The 24,871-nt window shown below is 35.6% G+C and overlaps 1 protein-coding gene across 3 annotated transcripts in view; it reads left to right on the top strand.

Moving 5' to 3' along the window:
- Positions 1-24,871, top strand: part of EPHA3 (EPH receptor A3) — a 348,397-nt gene that overhangs the window by 197,380 nt on the left and 126,146 nt on the right. For 2 of the 3 annotated variants that reach the window (XM_026490828.4, XM_044381192.3), the window contains exons 4-5: positions 22,818-22,973; positions 23,667-24,002. In XM_026490828.4, the coding sequence (XP_026346613.2) occupies positions 22,818-22,973; positions 23,667-24,002 (492 nt within the window). The remainder of the gene's footprint in view (positions 1-22,817; positions 22,974-23,666; positions 24,003-24,871) is intronic. The other variant, XM_044381195.3, reaches the window with a different exon arrangement.

Genomic DNA, 24,871 nt, shown 5'->3' with positions numbered 1-24,871 from the left:
CAACTTTACCATCTTCGTGCACTTTCTACTGCCATTCAAGGCCACCCTCTCTACCTTTTTAAAATCTACTATCTAAATGTCAAATTATTCTAAAATTAGAAAAATTAGAAAAAATAGGAATTCTTGGCCATAATTGAAAGAAAATGTTGCAGTGTGATATAAAATGGTGGTCACAGAAAGTCAGCTTGAAATAGTTGAGAATAGCTCCACAATTCGATTGTTTTGTCTTTGGAATTGCCTTTTTTTTTTTTTTTACACTGTTTAATAATCAGTTAAGACAACTAGGAGGTGTAGCATACTAGCATTTTCAACTAGCAGGAAAGAAGGAAAAAATTGATAAATATTAATGTGTTGTAAATCCAAGACAGATTTGGAGCACAAGAAAATGTCAAATCTAGGTATATTTGAATCAGGCTCTGTATTGCCAAAGAGCAGGGCATTACTGACAAATGCGAGTGGGGAAGGATCTGTCTAAAGAGAGAGGTGAAGAGAAATAGCAAAATTCCATAAAAAATTAACCACCTACCCACTAATTCCAAAAGGACCAGTCCTAATTGTAGACATTGATGAAATGTATCTTGATATATATTGACCTGTAAAGTCAGAACTATGAGATAGCCTGGATAGAAAACAAAATTTTTGCCTTATAATGTTAAGAAAATGTTAAGGCTTCTCCATTTCCCCTCCAAAATGTACACAGCTTTTATTTCTAATAATGCAAACTATTAATATGAATGCATTCTATCTACTCAGTATGTAAGACAGACTAGACATTTTCCTTAGATTATTTTTACAGTTAAAAAAAGTTAGAGAGAACATTTTGTATCAGACTAAAAATCATTCAAACAGATGAGGTAATGCATTCTTTTGCATCACTTCTACATAAGCAATATTCTTTGAGGTTTCTAAGTGGCTTAAAAGGCGATTTTATAGGTTGAAATATTGTCCTTCCTAGTTTTATGGCCAGAGCAAAACAGTACTCGTCTGGAATGCATATAATATTGCACACGGGGTTAATTAGGTTAGGGATGAATTAATTTGTAACAATTTCCGTTATTTGACAGGCATCAATAATATAGTATATTACTTGCATTCCAGACATCAGCATACTGCCATGACCCAGTCAGATTCAATTTGGGAAAATCTTGGATCAGATAAATATTTTATTATTGATTTTTTATAACATCATATTTTACAATCAGGCTTGGTTATAAAACACCATAATAACTTGAGGAGATATTTTAGAAAGCTATACTGTTGATGAATGGAAATCATACTTTTTGGAGTGAAATGGAAACTCACTGTTCTCTTCCTGAAATGAGATGCTAAGGTATAATTTTGTATATTATTAACATCTATTAAAGAAGTTTCTTTTCTAAGCAATCTCCCAATCCTTTGATTGGATGTTTTAGTCACAGGGGAGGGCTGGGATATGATGATAGTTTGTATAACTTGGTTGTCTTGGCTTCTTTTCAAATTGTTTCCTTTTCAGACTATTTCGGTTGAGTAATTTGACTTCTACTAGAAATCCCTCCATGTATTCAGGCCACCATTCCTTTGCACAAAATGATCAGATAAAGTATATGACTTTGCACATAAATGATCAGATGACAGGATAGCTTGATACAGAAAGGGTATGTTGTTGGTACTTATGGTTAATTGCATTGCATCTCCAAACAAGAGCTTACATTCATCAAAAACCTATTTGTAGAACTTTTAGTTTTGGAGATGCCAAGCTGAATCTACTCACAATGGGTAAATATACAAAAATGACACTACTGGAGCGTGATAGAGTAATAAAGAACAAGAATTGATATTAGTAATGAGTTTTCTTGTAGTATACATATTTGAAAATGTATAACACCTTACACAAATGCTTAAACTCTGTGAATTGCATTTAAACAGTTTTTTGGAATCAGAATTACACATACACACACACATGCACGCACACACCCATCCCAAAAAGAATGACAAATGTCAGTGTTCCTTAGGCTAAAAGTCTGATAGCTCAAACCACACATCCCCAAGTCTTACACTTCTCATATTTCATTCAGAATATTTTACTCTTGCCCATGCTTTTCTTGAAATTATTGATCCTAGTATGCATATATCCCATTCATCACTCCCTATATCTCCTTCCCAGTATCACTTACCCTTTCCAGGTTACAAAACGTAGGCAGTTTTCCAAACGAGCAAAGGGAAAATAAGAGAGAGACAGACCAAGAAACAAACTCTTAACTATAGAGAACAAACTGGTGGTGACCAGGGGGGAGGTAGGTGGAAGGATGGGGGAAAATAGGCAATGGGGATTAAGGAGTGCACTTGTTGTGATGAGCACTGGGTGATGATGTATGCAAGTGTTGAATCACTATATCGTACACCTGAAACTAATATAGCACTGTATGTTGACTATACTGGAGTTAAAATAAAATATAAAATTTTAAAAAATTTTAAAAAGCCAACAAACAAGCAAAAAACCAAAATGTAGGCAGTTTTCTAAATTTCTATTCATAAGTGTAATGTCTCTTTTTTCTCAATTGTTTCTTCCTGTAAAATCTAAGAACTTTGGTTAGAGAGACTGAGAGTGGAAGCGGGAGTAGGAGAGAGACAACGAGGGGAGCCCATACTGTGAAATGGCATGTGTACTAGACACCCAAAATGCGAACACACACACACACACACACACACACACACACCCTACATGTATGTGTACGTGTATGCATATATTAGTGTTAATTTGTTTCAGCAAACATTAACTACCAACTTTGCATCAAGCAGTGTTAAGATATCTAATATACAAAGTTATATAGGACAAAATTCCTCTTCTCAATGAACTTTCAGTGAAATAAGGTTGAGAGCCCCGCAGAGAGATAATGAGAATATAACATACTAAGATTGAAGTATACATAAGAGTTAAAATTACAGACAGAAGGTAGGATACAAGTCAGGATCGTGAGAAAACTGAAACTGGAAGAGGCTAAGCACAGCGATACCACCCATTAGAACCCTGTGTTGAGGAGGGGCCTTGACCAGCTTGTCCCTTCAGAAGACAGGCTGATCCTTTGTGGAAATGGGGGCCTCAGATTGTGCAAACTGATGCCATGAAATGTTGAAATAACTTCTCTCTCTTTTAATGCTAAGCAGCCATGTAAATTCCCTAAAAGATTAGCAGGTTTTCAGTAGTCTCATGATGTAACAAATTGCTCTTAATCTGCTTTCTATAAATATCTGTAGAAATGAATTTAAAATACTCTTAGGTTTATCTCTAAAGTAATGGTACATTATACATAGATATAAGGCATTTACAAATAAGATATTTTTCTGTTACTGTACAAAAACAAAGTATGTATTTAAGCAATGGCTATGTTCCAAGTATTCAGAATTCGGAGCACTAGAAATTTCTAATATTGAAAAAATTGTATAATTCTAAGACGGGTAACTCATTGTTTTATTTGTATTATTATACACCATGCTTTATTAGTAATGTTTAGAAGAATAATAGGCATACATGCATGCACCTAGAATTCAAATAGAAAATAATGGGGGAAACCAGATGCAAGTGCCAACTCCCTGCCGTTAGGCTCCCCAGACACCCCAGCCTTTCACTTCATCTGGCGGAGCAGCATTTCTATGGACTCCAGCTGTGGTCAGAATAGTGTTCATCTCATGCTATTCCCTAGTGTCCCAAAGGTGTTTAATTTTCAACTTATAGTTGACACAGAGGAATAGAAATTCAGCAAATGAAAGAGTAACTTGAGATAAGAAACTAAAGGTGACTACAGGGATATTATCTTTGCTTTAGGGGAGACATATTTTCCAATGTAATCATTGAACCATCTTGTGTCATCTTCTAATCCTGGGAGACCAATGCTAAATAGATGAGGAAGTCTATTTATCCTAGGATATGGGATTTTAAGTAAAACTATCCTGTGATTATTTTAAGCCATGGATCTACATGGCAAGAGTTTTTAATCCTTGTTTAAATTTAATTATATGCTTGTTTAAGATCCTTAATTAACAAAAATTAGTTTTAGGTTACCAGCAGTGAATATAGAGATGCAACATCACAAGAAGTATCTGGAAGTCTTTTACAACTTCTGAAAAATCATTAATGGATTCTATGTGCACACATGTTACTATTGACTAAAAAAAAAAATTTATTCATGTGATAAATAAGTAACAACCTACCTCTATGAATAAACGCTACAAATTTCTCTATAAAGTAAAATTAAAAGGAATTCCTAAAACAGAATCAACATCATACTAGCTATTGAAAAGTCAGTTCTCGGGGAGCCTGGGTGGCTCAGTCCTTAAGTGGCTGCCTTCGGCTCAGGGCATGATCCCAGCGTTCTGGGATTGAGTCCCACATCAGGCTCCTCCGCCAGGAGCCTGCTTCTTCCTCTCCCACTCCCCTTGCTTGTGTTCCCTCTCTTGCTGGCAGTCTCTCTCTGTCAAATAAATAAATAAAATCGTAAAAAAAAAAAAAGTCAGTTCTGTACCTATAGCAATTGCTAGAGGAAAGAATGATAACTAATATAAATTCTCTGCTCCTTCATGAGGACATTCGTACAACTAATTTGTCATATTAGACTGTTCCCAGAGTTCAGTATGGGAACATGTCTGTAGAGTAAAATATTATCAAAAGTATATGCATGCCAGGTTAAACTGACTCAGGAAAAAATTGTTAGTTGCTCAGAGATCTAGGCTGTGAGTATAATGGTAGTGACAGGTGAGCTGACGGAAGAATTGGTGTCAAGTTCTTCTCTACCACCTTCTGAAGCTGGGCTCTGGGACAAGTTCCCTTAACATAAGCTAGCACCCAGCTAGATAGGGCCACTCAGGACTAGAACACAGGTCTATACAGGTTTCAGTCTTTGAGGTTGCTTTTCCTCCTACACGAAAAGATGGAGTTGAATATAGAAGCTGCACTCCTGCCTCAAACTAAAAAAATAGTAAGTTAAACATTTAAATATTAAAATAAGTGAAAATAATTTCTCCTCTAAGAAATGTTCTAAAGCCAGTTTATTAATTCAACAGTTCCTTTAAATGTCTGCTATTTCGTTAGAAGAGCTGCAATATTCTATTTATTGATTGCTTGTGAGTCTGTGGAATGTTTGATTTATTACCAAGTTTGATTAAACAGAAAGGTTAGAGATAAACAGGGAAGAGTACAACAGAGCCTTGAAAACCAGCTTGGACAAAGGGGCAGACTTTGAAGGATAAATAAATTACTGCATATAAAATTGAATCTTTAAATATTGAATTAATAAATGTTTTTACATAGACTTCATGTTGTGCTACTTTTGAAAAATCAAAACAATGAAAAAGATTAGTTAAAATAGCATCTATAAATGGCATTAAGATTCTTTAAAGAATATTATTTGCAATGCGTAGCTGCTACTCCTAGTGCTGTTATGGCATTTGGATGTATAAACATATTGGCTTCTGTTAATTTAAATCTCTAATACCTTATATGATGTGAGACTGAAGTATCTTATTTCTCAGGTTTCAATTGCCAAGAGTTAAGTCTGGAATTTTGGTAGAATTATATAAATATTGTCATAAACTATTTAAATGAACTGCTTTATTGGAAAAGTCCATTGAAAAAAAGCAATAACTGTATCAAAAAAAAAAACAGTATATACTTCTCTTATTCAGAAGAGTTTCCTATTTGGCACCAAGGAATTATTCAAGTGTCCATTGGGTCTTTGGAAATAAGGCTGTGATCACCTAAAAGAGCTGCCAATTATTGCCATATGTGAATGTGGTTTTGTAATCTGGACACTTATCCCCTAGGATTTGGACTAATAGCTCTAGTCTTTTACTTCTCATTAACTGTCATAAAAGCTATCAGACAGGGGAGACATTGGTCAGTGCCAACATGATACAGATTTGGACAAGTGGCTGAAAGTTAAAAAGATCAGTATCACCTTAGCAACAGTCTGTACTTACGGAGAAGTAAGACTCAGGAAAACTAAAGAATTTCAAAGTCAGATTTATTTTGAAGCTCAGTAAAAGAAAGATCCTTCAGGAAGTGAGGACAAGATGTGGAGAGCAGTCAGCCAAGTTTGTAAGTGTTTGCTAGTGCATATGGCAGCCAAAATAAATAAATAAAAAACTGCCAGTATTGGGGGTGGGAAGAATGAATCTGAATAAAGAAGCAAAGAGGCTTTGAGCTACAAATTGGAAGAAATCATTTCAATTACCTCTGAGGGGACCCATTCTGTGTTGGTCATTCCACCAATAAATATAAGGATTTCAAAGGAGGATAAAGGTATTAGTAGTGTGTAATGAGATGGGCTGGCTATCAACAAAGAACCAAGGGCAAAACACTGCTTTGGTTTGTCTGTCTTAAATAAAAAGTTGTGTAGACATGAGGTATCTATGGAAATCTCCAGTGTCACAAAGATATAGTTGGAAATATTGGGTGCAGTGGACTGGCTGAATATATATCAGTAATGTACTTGGGCAAGAGGGTGCTTTCTTATGATATATTTTTGTGAATCCTTTAGAAAAAAAAATAGAATTTTAAAGGAGAAGGATGTTGCAATCATATTTTAAGGAGAAACAAACACCTAATACATCTCAAAAGTTGAAAATTAAGAAAAGGCAAATGTGGTTTAATAGTTCAAATACATGAGAAATCTATTGATTTATGCCATAGATTTTAGAAATGTTTATGTACATTATGTATGTTTAATTACTTATGTAAATATATATTAATATTTATTAATTTCTAATATGTATTTGAAACTTACTATGCTCTCATTTAATTCCTATAAAATCCTGGTAGGACTCTTTTTCTGTCCCCATTTTATAGATACAGAGAAACTGATATGAAAAGACTTTGTAACTTGCTCAGTTACATAGGTAGTAAGTGACGGAGTCAAGACTTGAACCTGAGCAGTCCAAAACTGTGTTCCTACAATTATAATATCCACATCAAAATAATAACTCCTATTGATTTTCCAGCATTGACTTTGCATTTTAAATTGTTGGTTCAATAGTCATGGTATATTTTTGTTGATCTGCTCATAAATTCTCTCCTTTTTTGCTTTGGGATAAATAGTGTATATTAGCAAAATCAGGCAAATGTTGGAGTCCATGGAACGATGGTTTTCTGGTTTTGAATCCAAGTATCTGGTTCATTCGCAAATCAAAATCAATATTCTGTTCTGAGAAGAAGAATCACCCAACTCGGTAAAGACACTGTTTTTCTAATGTGTCTGTGACCTGGAAGCTTTCTCCACCAATATTTTATTGTAATGTTTTTACGTTAAAAAAACAACAACAACAACTATGGGTTGCTTAATCATGTTGGCTTCTCTGGAAACCCATATTTTTCATAACCAATTTCATCTGTTGTCAATAAACAAAAGCCTATATGACAGAGAAGACTTAAGTTGGCATTTTTCTTAACATGAAATTATTGGAATCAGTTTTTTATAGTACAAGTGTGATAAATGCTACACAGTTTAATACAACAAATGCTTACTTGGCTAACTCAATGCAACATATCCAAACTTAAGTGGTGTGTCTTTACTTACATATTCACTATATATATTCACTATATAGGGAATACTTATATATTCACTATATAGGGAATACTTATATATTCCCTAAATCAGAAAATAGGACCAGCACCCAACAACTTGAACAAGAAACTTAGGTGCCAGTTCTTATGGATTCTTCCACCTTAGGTTCTGCATCTATTCTGTCTCCAACATCTGTCAGTATTATCTAGAAAATATATCTCAAATGAATACACTCCTTCTTATGGTCATAACTATTTCTCTATCTATGTTATAACATCTCTGATTTGGATTATTTTAGTAGTCCCTGTCTACTCCATTCTTGACTCCTTTTGATGTATCCGTCCCAAAGGAGCAAGAATGATCTCTTCGAAATGTAAATCTGATTATGGTGTGCCTCATGCATGAAACCTTTCAGTAACTTCCCACAGCACTTACTACATAAAAACAAACCTTTAATATAAACTTCACAGCCCTGAATGTCCTGGTTTGTCTGCATACCTCCCCAGACTGATTTGGGGCTCTCTGCTTCGGCTATACAAACTCTCAAAACTCTTGCCTCAAGGCTTTCACCCCAGAATGATCTGTTGGCCACTTTTTGCTTCTGTCTTGTGCATATCACACAAACCTTGTAGTATTTTGTATGTATCACAGAAAATGATAGTCCTCACTTCTAAGGTTAGATGGTATACATATTATAGTTATTATTATTCAATTGGAAATCCACCTACTCCTTTTTGTTCTAAACTAACTTAAGATCTTCACTTAGGAAACAAGTTTTCTTTAGGAAATATACGGTATGTTTTCTTTTATCCTGGGGATATTTGTTTAAACATAATTCAAGAATTTTTTTTCAAAAGAAATGTTTAGAAGAAACTTAGAGGCTTTATTTCTAGTTTTTAAGTACAATTTATGATTACTATTAATCACATATATAATTACATATTATGTATATATTTCACATATTACATTATGTATTTCTGCATTCAGCACCTAATGGAACACGTACATAATTTTTTTTCTACTTGCCTGATATATCTTATCACATTCTTTTTTTTTTAAATTAATGATTTTTTATTATATTATGTTAGTCACCATACAGTATATCCCCGGTTTCCTATGTAAAGCTCGATGATTCATTAGTTGCGTATAACACCCAGTGCACCATGCAATACGTGCCCTCCTTACTACCCATCACCAGTCTATCCCATTCCCCCACCCCCCTCCCCTCTGAGGCCCTCAGTTTGTTTCTCATAGTCCATAGTCTCTCATGTTTCATTCCCCCTTCTGATTACCCCCCCTTTCTTTATCCCTTTCTTCCCCTACCGATCTTCCTAGTTCTTGTGTTCCATAGATGAGAGAAATCATATGATAGTTGTCATTCTCTGCTTGACTTATTTCACTTAGCATTATCTCCTCCAGTGCCGTCCATGTTGCAGCAAATGTTGAGAATTCGTTCTTTCTGATAGCTGAGTAATATTCCATGGTATATATGGACCACAACTTCTTAATCCAGTCATCTGTTGAAGGGCATCTCGGCTCCTTCCACGATTTAGCTATTGTGGACATTGGTGCTATGAACATTGGGGTGCATATGGCCCTTCTCTTCACTACGTCTGTATCTTTGGGGTAAACACCCAGTAGTGCAATGGCTGGATCATAGGGTAGCTCAATTTTTAACTTTTTAAGGGACCTCCACACTGTTTTCCAGAGTGGCTGTACCAACTTGCATTCCCACCAACAATGTAGGAGGGATCCCCTTTCTCCACATCCTTTCCAACAATTGTTGTTTCTTGCCTTGTCTATTTTTGCCATTCTAACTGGCGTAAGGTGGTATCTCAGTGTGGTTTTGATTTGAATTTCCCTGATGGCTAATGATTTTGAACATTTTTTCATGTGTCTGTTAGCCATTTGTATGTCTTCATTGGAAAAGTGTCTATTCAAATCTTCTGCCCATTTTTTGATTTGTTTATTTGTTTCTCGTGTATTGAGTTTGAGAAGTTCTTTGTAGATCTTGGATACCAGTCCTTTATCTGTAGTGTCATTTGCAAATATATTCTCCCATTCTGTGGGCTTTAAGTATAGCTCGCTACCATATATCATCAAATAAACTGAAGGTACTATGAAACCAAGATTTCCTCACAAGGAAAAGGGTATGGATCCAGCTGTTATAAGTTATGTGCAGGCATTTTAGATATATGTTTTCCAGTCCTAATTAATAAAAAATTGACTGGTCTCTAAATCTGTTTTTACTTAGTTGGACCTCATGCACAATTGGAGTGACAAGTACAGACTGGCAGCCGTGAGGAAGACGGCTAGGTGTCTTTTCTGAAGTGCATCACATCTACCCCAATGTCTTGGGAAAAGTGTTTTCTTGGTTTTTTGGGAGTTTTTTTTCCACTCTTGTTGGTATCCTGAGCAGTTACTCTTCAATGTACACTTTGAAGATCTCCAAATATAATGTTATATTTTAGTGAAAATCACCTACCAATTGTATGATAGATAAAGTTGAATATTTTACTTTCCTAGGCTTCTTGAGAGTTCTAAATGTCCAGAAAACTAAAGCAATAAAGTGGAATTGCATTAGCCTTTTTAGGTTTTGATTAGAAACTATTTAAGGGTATGCCTTTTCCCCCCTACACAATAAGGTTCCTTGTTTCAGCTGATAACACAGAGAAAGTAGAAAATGTATTCTCTTTTGAGCAGGCACACTCCTCTGCAAAGACATCCAGCTCACAAATACCTTTCTCGTAGACCACCAACAATGACGCATTCCCTCTTCCTAGTGACTAGAATTTTCCTCCATCAGAACCATTCACCTGGTTAGACATAGGCCTAAGATATTGTTGAAGAAAACTACTATCCACCGTTACTTCAACAAAATGAGGGAAGCAATTTCTCTGTGTGCCCTGTAAGACCTGCCTACTATCTTTATAGTCACACTGTATGCATTTTTTGCATTAATTTTAGGGTGCTGGATTCACTGCTGACCCGGCTTTAGTGATCGCTTTTAAATTTTACAGAATGAGAAGGCAGCGGATACAAAGCCCATAAATATCTGTGTCTAGGAAATCCTCAGACTTATTTTTCATTTCTGGTTACAACACTTAATAGAGGGATAAGCAGCCAATGCACTTAATATCATTAAGCCACAATCATCTCCTCAGGAAAAGTAGATAATACCTGTCTCACATGATCGTTGTAAGTACAGAAGTGAAGTACAAGTGCAGTGCTAGACATGGAGGAGATTTTCAGTAAATGGTATTTATTATATTACATGGAGGTGAGAACTATTTTCTTCAAGTAGTTAGATCTGGGGAAGGTGCTGCAAGCTGGTAATGCAATCTGCCTGGGTTATTGTTGTTGTTGTTGTTTTCCCCAAATTTTTATTTAAATTCCAGTCAGTTAACATACAGTGTAGGGGTGCCTGGGTAGCACAGTCGTTAAGCGTCTGCCTTCGGCTCAGGGCGTGATCCCAGCGTTCTGGGATCGAGCCCCGCATCAGGCTCCTCCACTGGGAGCCTGCTTCTTCCTCTCCTACTCCCTCTGCTTGTGTTCCCTCTCTTGCTGGCTGTCTCTATGTCAAATAAATAAATAAAAATCTTTAAAAAAATAAATAAAAACATACAGTGTAATGTTAGCTTCAGGTGTAGAGTTTAGTGATTCATCACTTACATGTTACACTGCCTCGGTTTTCAAAGCTTGCTGGCATAAGATGTGACTTAATGTCCCATCCCCTGTCTCATCCATCACCTCTCTAGCCTCGTGTGCAAGATCTAAATTCCTAAATTTGCAGAATATGAGAAGACGGTCAACCTAAATGAATTTCTAAAATCAATCAACAAAATTTAAATAATAATTCCAAAGGGTGGGTGGAATATATAATGATCTCTGTCTTGAAAGAACACTTGCAAAATCTACTCACTGGTTTTAATTAGAAACACACACACACAGACCTCTTTCTCCTTCCTTGTCTCCCTCTCCCCTTTTCTTTCTCTTTGTGACTCCCCACCACCCTCTCCCTTCAAATATAGTGACAACACTAAGCACAGGTGACCAAATCTGAAATTATGTAAAATGACCAAATAGAATGGACAAAAGTGGCAGATGTCCCCCTACTTTTGTTCTTTGTCCTTATGTTCCAAACTTCTCATGTGTCCCACTTATTTGTACTAGAAAAGTGATGTATGTTTGCCAGCCATAAGCAATGCAGTTTAATATTTCTTCTGTCATATTTTCTCATATTTCTTTCATTCTTTCTGCCCTTTAATTCTTCCTTCCTCTTAGATGAATTTAAGTTCATTTAATCTTCTTATCCTTTTTATTCAATATATCTGTCTCCTAAGTCAAATGTAAACTTCTGGATAATAAAGACTACCTATGCAGAAAAAAAAAATGGTTGTCTCTATATTAAGAAATTAACCCCTTTAAAGAATTCAAACCTGGTCTTTTCATTTTTCTTCTTTTTTAAAATATTTATTTATTTATTAGAGAGAGAGAGAGAGACCGAGCTTGAGCAGGGGAAGGGGAAGAGGGAGAGAGAATCGTAAGCAGACTCCACACCCAGTGCAGAGCCCAACTCATTCTCACCACCCTGAGATCATGACCAAAATCAAGAGTTGGACACTTAACCGGCTGAGCCACCCAGATGCCCCACCCCTTTTTATTTTCATAACACCATTAAATTCTATGCTCTATTGGTATGTCACCTGCCCATGAGATTCTTCTATGTATTTTGAGAAGTTCATTTTTACCCCAATTACGGAGAGATATTTTGTATTTTTGACATATATATTTTTAAATTTTTTTAAATAATTTTTATTTTGTTATATTAGTCACCATACAGTACAACCCCAGTTTTTGATGCAGTGTTCCATGATTCATTATTTGCATATAACACCCAGTGCACCATGCAATATGTGTCCTCCTTAATACCCATCACCGGCCTATCCCAATCCCCCACACCCTTACCCTCTGAAGCCCTCAGTTTGTTTCCCAGAGTCCACAGTCTCTCATGGTTCATTCCCCCTTCTGTTTACCCCCTTCATTCTCCCTTCCTTCTCCTACTGATCTTCCTATTTCTTATGTTCCATAAATGAGTGAAACCATATGATAATTTGACATACATATTTTGACATACATATATTCGCATATATGTCATATGCAAATTGACATACGCATGTGAAACCTCATAGTGACTTTTTTTTCTTTGAAAACTTCGTATTCTTATGCAGGAAGAAAAATAATTTTTTCTTGAATAGGATGGAACTAATTTTATGTAAAACTCCAGTATATGGACATGCTAGCCGTACAGTTATGAACATTTATGTCTTCTCTCTCAGTTTCAAAATAGATGATTGGTTGAAATTTTTACAAAAAACTTATTTGGCTAATGGTTTTGTTGATCCCATGGGCATATATTCATGGGCTTCTATTTGCTTTTTATGTTTTCTTTGTGAAGTTCATTCTTACCCACTTAGGAAATGAAATTTCAGAATATGTTGAGTAGGAATCCCCCTTTTAATCTTGGGGCAAAGATTTACCATAAGCATAAAAATACATGATAAAAGAGACCCTAGAATTACACTAATTCATTTTTTTCTACGTTATCTTTCAAATGTTAGCCATGAAGTTACTCAAAGCAAATATTGGATACTTTTAAATTGCACACTTCTAGTTGGTAATATTTTATGATCATAAAGTGAATACTTAACGTAAAAATGACACATTATAGGTTTCTTTTCAATCCATCACTTTTTGACCACAATATTATCAAACAGTCATTTTAATAAATTTCACAGGTAAAAATGGGATGGAAAGCTGATAGGATTATCAGAAGTGTTAAGATACAAATTTGAAAGTTGCAGAGGAGTTTCCTCAGAATAAAAATGGACATTATTTTAAAATAAACTTACCTAGAAAGTAAAGTAGATCTAAAGGACTTCCAATAAAATATAATGGTGTCACCATTTTTCAAAATTCTAGATGGTGATCTTCTCTTTTGGAGAGTGGATAATTAACAGTACAAGTAAGATGACAAATATTTTTGCATTGTGTCTTGCAGCATCCACAGAGTTTTTTTTGTTTTTCCTCTGAGTCTTCTATCTTTTATAGGTTTCCTTTAAATCCTGGATTTTAAAAATTGTGCTATTTTCTGTATAAGTGTTCCCAAGTGAGGTATATTTACTTGAGATCAAAAGTGTGAAATTCACATTAGTGGAGCTATCAACATTTGCAGTCAACGATAATTTTCCCCCATTTTGCATTTTTTAAAGAAGAGAGGAGAGGAAAAAGGAAACACCTAGAGCAGTATAACAGAAACAAGAACTAATAAAAACCATGGGGAGAGTGTATGTGAGGCTGTGTATGTGAGTGTGTGTATGTGTGCATATGGAGTGAGAGTGAGAGAGATTTTAATGTATAAATCTAAGCCACGCACATATAATATGCATAGTTAGTTTCTTACTTTCATGACATGTACCTAAAGCTCAGATTACACCACACACACACACACACACACAGAGTGTTCATTGACTGAAATGTTGTGATATTTTTGTGTGTACATGATACAGTCTTTTCACTTCTAAAACCTCTTTCGTTTTTGTTTGTCATTAGATAAGTGATAACATTAATAAGAAAATATAGATAAACAATTAAAAACAGGATTACATATTTATTATTTTATCCTGCTTTTTCCCCATTAAAATAGCATAAGCATCTTTCTATGCAAGACATCAACTCCATCAGATAAATGTATGAATATAACATAATTTATTTGTAAAAATGTATGAATACGGCATAATTTAACCACCTTTCTAATCTGAGACATTCTGTTCTTTCTAATTTGCTGATATCATAAATATGGCTTTGTGTATATAAACACACGCAGGACCTAATTGTTCTTTGTGCGTTCGTACGCATTAGATCCTTGGGAGATCACATCTAAGGTTTTCATGATTTGTGTCTCAAAGTCCTACTCTGGGTGATTGCAAATCTATTATAGAAATTATATTCTAAAATTAGTTTACAAATGTATTTATTGGACTGATGACCTCCCCATGCTGTAGCTACAGTTCCAGGGCAGACTGGAAAACACTAACCTGTAGTAATTCTTAAACAGAGAAGTGATTTACCTTCTCCAAAATTCCTTCCTAGAAATAGTTCTCTTAGACATTCCAGTGCTATTCTGGTCTAAAGAAGACTTGTGGCACTATTCTTGGAAGTCTTTTCCAGGCTGTCTCTCAGTATGCCCTGAGTATAGATTTGGGTCCTATGCATTTTATATTCACCGTATAAAATCCCATAAAAATGATTTTCTCTTTCATATTCCCCCTCTCTCTCTCCTTTTCCCCTCTTTTAGTATTTACCTGTCCGTTACGTACATATGCCTGTGAATTTGTAAACTTAGTTAATGGGTAGCATTCTCTGGGCATTGATAATTGAGGACAGAAAAGCTCAAGCAGTGCTCCTCTTAGGATTCACAGTGCTTCCCTGAAAGTGGAAGACAACAGCAAAGCTGGCCAAACTCAGCATCCTTGGGATGGGGGGCTGTTTTAATATTCTCTTTGTGGCCAATGTGCATTGGACATATTTCGGTTTTACTGGCACCTGTCTGGCTAATTCTGATGGAACAACAACAAACACAATAAAGTCTTGTTACGAAGCTATCTTTGAGCCACACCAGATTGTGATTGATTCTGTTGTGTTTAATGGTGTGGTGGCATTTTGCCTTAGGCCTTTTTTATTGAACAGTGGAAGGAACAGAAGAAGGAAACACTTGATCACTTTGTAAATGCTGCACATTGCAGGCAGGGTTTAATGACTGAACGTAGCCACTTCCAGTGTATTGAAATGCCTCAGCCTTGCCTCAAAGCATTGTACCTCTATTCAAATGGCAAAGAATAGAGTTCCTGTAAGATTGTGGAGTGCAGCTCATTTTGGGTATAAACAGTTGCTTTGACCTTGTACCGGCAAATAGACCCTGTCAGGCCTGGAATTGCAAGGCCAGGAAATCATCTGTTTAGTCAGTGCTGGTTCTGGTCATTAGTTTGTGTTTATGGCTGGGAATTGATAATATAGCCCTGTGTCTATGGAGCTAAAGTCTGAATACTAAAAGGGACCTATTTACCAACAGCTTTATTTTTTAATTTAAAGTTAATTCAAATTGAAATGAGCCTTTTAACCCTTAATTAGGACCATGTTTTCTCTTAAAAGTCAACCACATTAGTCAACTGGAGACAAATTCACTTTGCAATTGAAAGGCTGTCTACTTTCTTTCAACAGTAGCCACCAAGGTTTACTAAGTGCATTTGTTCTCCTTTCACTGTGGTAACTTTAACCATTCTCTGTATCAGCGTAGCTCAGACCCATCAATTATGACTTGGAGGAAAGTATGCTATGTGCTTTGGGAATAAGGCCAAGATTCTATCTTGAAGCTTTTTTATAATTATTATTCATTGTATACACAGTGCTCAAAATATTATTTCATACTTTTTCTTTGTTATTTTCCAAAGCTGATGGTTTGTTTTTTATTTTTACCCACCTATTGACCTGTAGTATTTAGTTCCTGTTTTATTGTTACCGTTTCATAAATATGGACTCAGCAGATTCCCAAAATATTTTTAATTCATTCACTACAAATTGGTATTATTTTGGCTTCCTTCTATTATCTTATTCACACTTTTTAGTGTTTCTCAACAGCAAATTAACATTTCACAAGGGCTTTATCATTTTTGTTCCATTGTGGCTTATCTTGGGGTTCTTCAATAAGTTTTAGGGTTTGCCCGGTAAGTGAGCTAGCATGTTCTCACTAACTTGGCACTTAGATTAGGGGAACTAAGATTAGCAAGGAAAAGATGAAACCTCCTAGAATTTCTAAGTAGGAAAAAAAAAGTAGATCGAAGTATCTTCACTCTCTTCACTGCTTTAAGGATTAAAATTCACCACGGAAATGATAAAATCACATAGGGCAACAAGACAAAGAAAGGAGGTTCTCTTCTGACTTGAAAGAAATATTCTTGAAAAAGAAATGACAGATTTTTGCTCTTTTCAGTGTTTTTCTGTATCAGAGTGGTATGTATTCAAAGGGCATGTTGATTTCATGATTGGATGGGTTGAAAAATAAATTGACCACCAAACAACTAATTCCCTATTTCATAGTTTCATCTTTACCAATAGCACAATAAAACCATATTTGATTTTATGTACATTTCAGATGGAGATACTTCGATCTACTTTTTTTTTTCTACTTAGAAAATTCTAGGAATCCTACAAATTTTGGTACACCAAATATTAACTTTTAAAGTGTCAGCCTGAAGAGAAGAGTTTTTAGAGATAAGTCAATCAATGCCCTTCACTTGACAAATGAAAAAAAAATAGAAGTGTAGTGACTAAAATTGGGTTCAAGGTACTCTTTCACTTCAGAAATGCATCTCATCAGCTGTTAGGTGCTGGACAATGTGCTAGACACTCAGCATACAAAATGAATAGGAAGTAACTCCTCTCTCTATATTGCTCAGGGTCTAACCTGGGAGCACATGGTAATTACCACAGATGGAACTTCAGACTTACTTATAGAAGCAGAAGTCACTATCCCAACGACCTCATTAAAATCTGAATACCCTTAGTCAGTGACTTTGAGATAATACCTATTTAGCAGAAAAGACTAGATGCTAACCTGCCCTTCCTCCTTCCTAGTCCAGTGCTCTTCCTATAAGATGCTGAAAACAACTTGAAGTCTTGGGATAAAAAGAAGAGAAATTAAAGAATTTCTTGGTGAGGATAACATAAAAATGTTGTATTAAAAATTATCTTAGCACTCACATTTTCGAGCAAGGAGATCCATTTCTAAAGTAACCATGCCATATGGATATGACCTTTTCAAAGCTAGGATTGTAGATTTTATCGCTGTAAGACTGGACACAATAAAGTGTCTAGGTCATTTTGGAGATGAGTACATACTTGTCTGAGGAAAATGAATGAACAAAATCCTAACATTGTACGAACAAGTCTCCTTACTTAGTAAATCTGCTGATATCTAGCAGGGTTTGAGGAAGTGATACCTCTGGCTTTTAATGGTTATTAATTTAGACTCATGGCTCACCTTACTTTGATTTATCAACACAAAATCAAAGATGAGAGCTTCTGCCACACTTAACTACTTCAAAACTCTTCATTAAAGCAAGGGAATGAAACATTTCTGGGACCACAACCAGTAAGGTGGTAATTTCCCTCCACTCAAATGACATGAAACTGTTTAGTTTCTCTTCGGTTTTACTACCCTGGGATTGAAATCTGTAAATAATTTTACCAGTGTTTGAGAAGAACACATATAGTGGGTTACTGGAAGAAATCTGTAAATCAGAATTCTGTCGTTTTGGCAGAGGTTTTGAATATGTGTGGATCCACCTTAGTTGAATATTCCTTTAGTAGTTTGTCTGCACCAGGGAAGGACTTAACTATTTAGCAGATGTTTTTGTAATTTTAAAACTTAAAACTGAATAAATTTGAATTAGTATCCATTTTGTCTATTCTTTTTTCCTTGATATTCTGTAATAAATTGACTAAGATTTCCCTTGAGTAATGAAAGGATAGAAAACATTACTCTCTATTCCTTTAGCTGATTTTTTTTATGCTAAACCTTCTCAGTCTCTGAAATAATATTTGTATGAAAGAAATGTGCGGATTGTTTTATCACTAGTTTTGCATTCAAGGAGAAAGGAGGTGCTTTCGGATTACAGTCATTGCTTTTATTACTGTAAGCAAGATACTAAAACACAGGTATTATGCCCCTTAGAGGTAAAGTTTCAAATTCCTCCAGGAAGATTTTTTTGAAAGATGAAGAAGGTATAATAGATAGATAGGTGTTTAAGCACAAATTGATTGACTGCAAAGAAGAGAGATTATTTATTGGTGGAAAAAATTCAAAAATAAGTACGCTATATAAAGATTTCTCCTTATGGGGCGCCTGTGTGGCACAGCGGTTAAGCGTCTGCCTTCGGATCAGGGCGTGATCCCAGCGTTATGGGATGGAGCCCCACATCAGGCTCCTCCGCTATGAGCCTGGTTCTTCCTCTCCCACTCCCCCTGCTTGTGTTCCCTCTCTCGCTGGCTGTCTCTATCTCTGTCAAATAAATAAAATCTTAAAAAAAAAAAAAAAGATTTCTCCTTATGCATTTAAAGAGAGTGTTTCCTACCAGTATAATATTATTAATGAATATAAATTATTCACTCATATTCTCAAATTTGTTGGACAATTTCGGTAGAAGATTTAAAGATCCTGCTGGTAGCAAGAAAGGAAAAACTTACTTGAATGACTCCTGCATATCCTGAATTTGACAGCTCCGGTCTTCCAATAAGAAACATACTTGCCCATCTCCGCATAACAATATTAGACATCAAATAGATAGAAAATCCTAGAGAATGATGAGAAAACATTACCCTTTGTGAGATAGTTTCTTACTAGGAGTAGATGACGAAAGACTTGCATTTGTTTAATTAAATAAGTTTTAAATGACTATTCTTCAATGTCATAACAACAGCTTAGAATTAGTAGGAAAATAATTCATGGTTCTAGAGAATAATTTGCTTTCAATAGGTGATATATACAAAATTAACAGCAGAAAAATCGCTTTTTTGGATTATACCATTGAATTCTTTATTATCTGGGGGCATGCTACTTTTTCTGTTTGTGCTTCAATCATCCATTCTGTAAAATGAGTAGATTAATATCTCCCCCAATGGTTTCAATGCAACTGCTGTGAGATTCAATTGAGATGGTAACTATGAAAGTTTTTCAGAAAGAGTAAAGATGTCTACAAAATTTAGGATGTTGTTATCGAATCTATTATTGTACTCTGTATACAGTTGTAATTTGATGAATATCAACAAATTGGAGAAGTAGGGCCATCAGTTAGCTACCAGGCACCAGAAGATGCAGAGTAGGGGCTATCCCAACTGTGTGTCACCTGAAGTCCCAGAGCTCTGGGTCCTCAGACGTACAGCACACAGACTGGCCAGTGTGACTTATTAAGATCTTTTTAGCTTGGTTAGCCTATAATTCTATTTAGTACTTCTCAAATTCATCTCTGCTTGTCTCACATCCTTTAGAAATACTTTCTGCTGTAGAAATGAGAAAGTTGCCCATGGTGACTTAAACTAATAGGGTGTTATTTTTCTGACATTATAAGAAATCTTGAGAGAGGTGCTAACTGAAACAGCAAGTGCAGGTTACACATCTAATTTTCCTGGCCTTTTAACTTACACATCTAATTTTCCTGGTCTTTAACTTATTGTCACATTTAAACCATTATGTGGAGAATCAGTACTGGAATAATGTAGGTAGAGAGGCTTCCATTACATATAGACCATCTTCTTAGGAAAAAATAAAAGTATTTCAAAGACTTTCATCAGATTTCTGTTTGTATCTTTTTGGCCATCTTTTGGCCATCACTTGGGCCATCCATAACTATTTGCCATTACGTCTGTATAAAGAAGTACTCAGCAGACAGATTCTGAACAAAATCAAAATTCCATGAGCAAGCAGAAAGCAAGGTTAGGTGTTTAGTATGTGAACAATAGTACCCATCATGTTCCTCTACTTAACAGTTTGTCTTCTCCTGTTGATATTTGTGTATTTAATTATGCTACTTACAGGCCAGCTTTTACTATATTTTCCAATCTTTCTCAAATGAGATTCCTTCTGTGTAGTTCCTTCCAACAGTGCAGTCAGACTGGAATGCTTGCTCCTTGTGGTCTGTGTTAAATGTCTGTTGCCTGCTTTTGATTGCAAGGGCCTTTTTAATTAAGATGGACAGAATTAGGGACATTTGTATCTTCAAGGCTAACAGAAAGCCTGAACAAGAGTAATGTTTGCCAAGGATTTATTAAACCGAATATATATGTGTCTACCTATCTTTTATTATATCTAAAGTTATTGAATCATATTTAGAGAAAGTCAAGTTACAAGTTTGAGTCACATTCTTAACTTCTAGGTTTATTAACTCTAACTACTTTCAAGTTATTATTAGAAGTCCTGTGCTGTAGCTAAGAAGTGATTATATGACTGTCTTGTCTTTTCCTTAAATATCCCAGAGTATAGCCATTAATAATATTAACAAAAAGCGATTGAGTGTTTAGTGTATGCCTTTATGCTAAATGTTGTAAAAGCCGCAAAATCTCAAATAAAAACATAGAGATAAACTTACAAGCAACCAAAAAAACAAGTACACCAAAACACTGCAACTCAATCTTTTAAAGACTCGGTTGGCATTACCCTCTTGCAAATTTAAAGGTGCTCCATGAGCTAAATTGAAACCAGAAGTTAAGTGCATAGTTTGTTTATACTTTATATCATTTCCCCCTGAGGCAATATGACATGAGATATAAGTGGTAGTTTCTAACCAGTGCTCAAGAACATTGTTCAAAAGTTTATAATCCTAATCCGTGGTTGGTTAGGGCAACAGAATTTATCTGAGTGGCTCTCAATATGGCACCAAAACTTGTTCGATTTAGATAATCCTAGTGCAGCCATTCTTGGTGGAAACTAGAAAACAGCAAGACTAGGTTAACAATTGCTATCATCTTTAGTTATTGTAATTGTGGGTCTTGACAGTAGATTTCCCTTGGCAGTATATATCTCAAGAAACATTCGGTAGGAAGACCCACTGTTATGGATATAATGTGTTACATTTCAAAATGCATTTAATGATTATAAAAGTTAAGATTTGTCCACACAGGCTTTACTTGCATGCAAATAACCTGTTATTCACAGTATGAAGTTGATATAGGAAAATTCTGGGATTCAGTGATAAAGATAACCTATAGGGTATATTCTATATGCAAGTGCTTTATGCCGTCAAATCTCAACATAGCATTAACATTGAGTCCAAAGATAATCTGGAGGAAACTTAAAAAATCTGGATCCTGAATTTAATCCTCAAAATAATGTCAAGAGACTTCTTGGTAGGATTTTCACCTGGATTTCATTTCCCAATGTAATTCTGGTATTAGATCAATGAAACATTACAGCATTTGAATTTTACATCAGATTAAACAAAAATAATATAGTAGAAGTATATTTCCGTAAAAGCAATAAATATATAAAGAATGCTAAATGGACAGCTGAAATCAATATTTCATGACCAGTTCATTGGGATTAAAGAAATGTCATTCAGAGATGTGCAGAAAAAAAGATGAATGCACACTTTCTTAAAAAGCTTTAATCTAGGCACATCTGGGTGGCTCAGTCAGTTAAGTGGCTGACTCTTGACTTTAGCTCAGGTCATGATCTTGGTGTCTCTCTCTAAAATAAATAAATCTTTTTTTATGATTTTATTTATTTGAGAGAGAGAGAGAGAGAACATGAGCGGGAGGAAGGGCAAAGGGAGAGGGGCATAGGGAAAAGAGGATTCCCCACTGAGCAGCGAGCCCTTCCTGGCTCCATTCCAGGACCCTGGGATCATGATCTGAAGTGAAGGCAGATGCTTAACCAACTGAGCCACCCAGGCACCCGTAAAATAAATAAATATTTTTTTAAAAAAGCTTTAATCTAGTAACAATTCACAAGTAGATCAGTTTAAATAGAAATTATACCTCCCATGTATTTGAGATATAGAGAAGAACTATACTGAAATAGAAATTATACCTCACTATGTTTTTGAGATACAGGCAAGGAAATACATGAAAATTTTCAGTGTAAGCCATTGCTGTAGAGGTTAAGGAATAACACTGTCAAGGCAGGGGGAAAAAAAAAAAAAGCTCCTGGGAACCATGCATCAAGAATCTTAAAATAACGAACCCACGATTTCTTGTTTCAGTTGCTTACTATTTGTGGAGATGGAGTTGTACACACAGAAACCAATAAAATCCGACCGAGTGTGTAATGCAGCGCTAACTGTAGTACAGAGAGTGTACACATTGCATCATGTTTTAAAAGGGAATGGCTACATGATGACATGGCTTTGCTGTATTTTCTCCACAAATAGTTCAATGCCAAGTAAAGCTGTGAAAACATGAGCTGGAAATTTCATCACACTCTGGTGCCAAAATAATCTAAATCTTCGGGGGTTTCTTCCCCCTTAACATTTGGTGCAAATTCAAATGTATATGTGGAGAAACTACACTGGGCCACACTATTTGCTTCTGTAAGTTCTGGGAGGAAAAAAAACATGGATTTTTATTCCTAATGAGTGCATACCCTAACATCCTGAAATCTGTTTTGCATATTTTCAAAAATACATTTTCCAAAATTATCGCAGCATTTTAAAAGAGCCGTTTTGTTTGTAGCTTGCCGACCAGGTTTCTACAAGGCTTCGGATGGTAATATGAAATGCGCCAAGTGCCCACCCCACAGTTCTACTCACGAAGATGGTTCAGTGAACTGCAGGTGTGAGAATAATTACTTCCGAGCAGACAAAGACCCTCCATCCATGGCTTGTACCCGTGAGTAGTTTTGCTGCAACCCATGCCTCCATGTTTGTTTTATTTTGTTTTCTCTTCTTGTTATTGTGCTTCTTTATTCTTTTTTTTAAAGCATTTGGCCCATTTCCTTCCGTTATCCATGTGCAAATTGAAAGCTTTCTCTGCTTCACTCTCCATGCTTGGCTCACCACAAACGCAACATTCATCACGCAAAACAAATTAGTTTTTAAAGCCCTTCCTGCAACAGGACCCCCAGGAAGAAGGAGAATTTTCTTTATCTTGGTTTAGATCTTGTATTACATTTGACAGACTAGGGGAGGTTATAGTCATGGGATTTGTGTTTTTACATTTCTATTCCCTCTTGTTACGTGTTGGTCATAGGTCATAGGGAAAAAGGACTAAGATTTATAAAACTAATAGTAAAGTTTTCATAACTATTCACAAGGGCATTGAATTTAGTAGTAAATTCCCTTGTTGGACTATGAGAATGTATCTTCAACCTTGAGTCAAAACTCCCCCGTTCATGGTTTAGGGAGGACAGTGCTCTTGAATCCATGTGTCTATAATCTCATGGATCCTCGAAGGACGAATTAAAAGTATATAATAGAGACAAGATGGTTATTTACCTCTTTCAGTTCCATTGTAAATTATCTATTTCCCTTGTAGTAGAAAACAGAAGTGAGGCTCATTAATCTTTGTTGAACTACTTTGCAGGACCTCCATCTGCACCAAGAAATGTTATCTCTAATATAAACGAGACCTCGGTCATCCTGGACTGGAGTTGGCCCCTAGACACAGGAGGCCGGAAAGATGTTACCTTCAACATCATATGTAAAAAATGTGGGTGGAGTATAAAACAGTGTGAGCCATGCAGCCCCAATGTCCACTTCCTCCCTCGACAGTTTGGACTCACCAACACTACAGTGACAGTGACAGACCTCCTGGCACACACTAACTACACCTTTGAGATTGATGCCATTAACGGGGTGTCAGAGCTGAGCTCGCCACCAAGACAGTTCGCTGCAGTCAGCATCACAACCAACCAGGCTGGTGAGTACGTGCTGGATGCTTCCTACTCCTGCCATCTCAGAGCCAAGTAATGGTTTTGACAAAGGGAGTGGAAAAAAGGTTGGGAAAAAATTTTTTTTAGAAAGAGCCCCAGAATTTTCTGTCACATTTGGACAGTTATGTTACATTGAATAACTCAATTTTAATTCTTCAAGTTGGAATAAATCATATGTATTAGGTAATTTTGAACTAGTTTAATCTATTGTTTTGCAGTTTGGAAACTTTTTAATAATTGGGACACTGGAGATGTACTTATGGGGCTCCTTGACACATTTTGATATTTCAAAGAATTTAACAGACATTGAAGCTTAGCTTGCAAAAGGTTATGCAGGATACTTAAAACTAGAAATATCTTTACTTTAGTTATAATGATACCATATTTTTATGTCATTATTGAGTTATTTTATGCTTCTCAGCAGCTCTGAGTATTATTCACTGAGATCATTCTCTAGTTAATTAAATATAAGAAAATAAATCCATTTTATCTGATAGATATAATTTGTACATAAAAATTCAAAATACAGAACTTGTGGAGAAGCATAGTGAAAAGAGGTCTTGGTGGAGAACAGTTGAAATCACTGATCTGAAAATTTTGCAAATATAAATGACTTTTATATTTTCCATTGACAATCTTTTTCCAATTAAAACAAAATACTACATTGGCAGGTTGTAAGCCAAGGCCCTTTAACATGGAATGGAAAAATTAAACAACAGGCAGACTTCTCACCCTTCTTTAGCTTTACGTCCACAACATTTCTGTTCTCTTTACTATTAGTAAATCTCGCTCTCTCAATCACCCCTTAAATCTTTCCATGTAATTCTTATGAATTCTTGACTATAGCTTTGGTGTT

Source organism: Ursus arctos, unplaced genomic scaffold (assembly GCF_023065955.2).
Source record: "Ursus arctos isolate Adak ecotype North America unplaced genomic scaffold, UrsArc2.0 scaffold_4, whole genome shotgun sequence".
In the NCBI taxonomy this organism is placed as follows: domain Eukaryota; kingdom Metazoa; phylum Chordata; class Mammalia; order Carnivora; family Ursidae; genus Ursus; species Ursus arctos.
The sequence above is the reverse complement of the archived record's forward strand: the minus strand, read 5'-3'. Positions and strand labels throughout refer to the sequence as shown.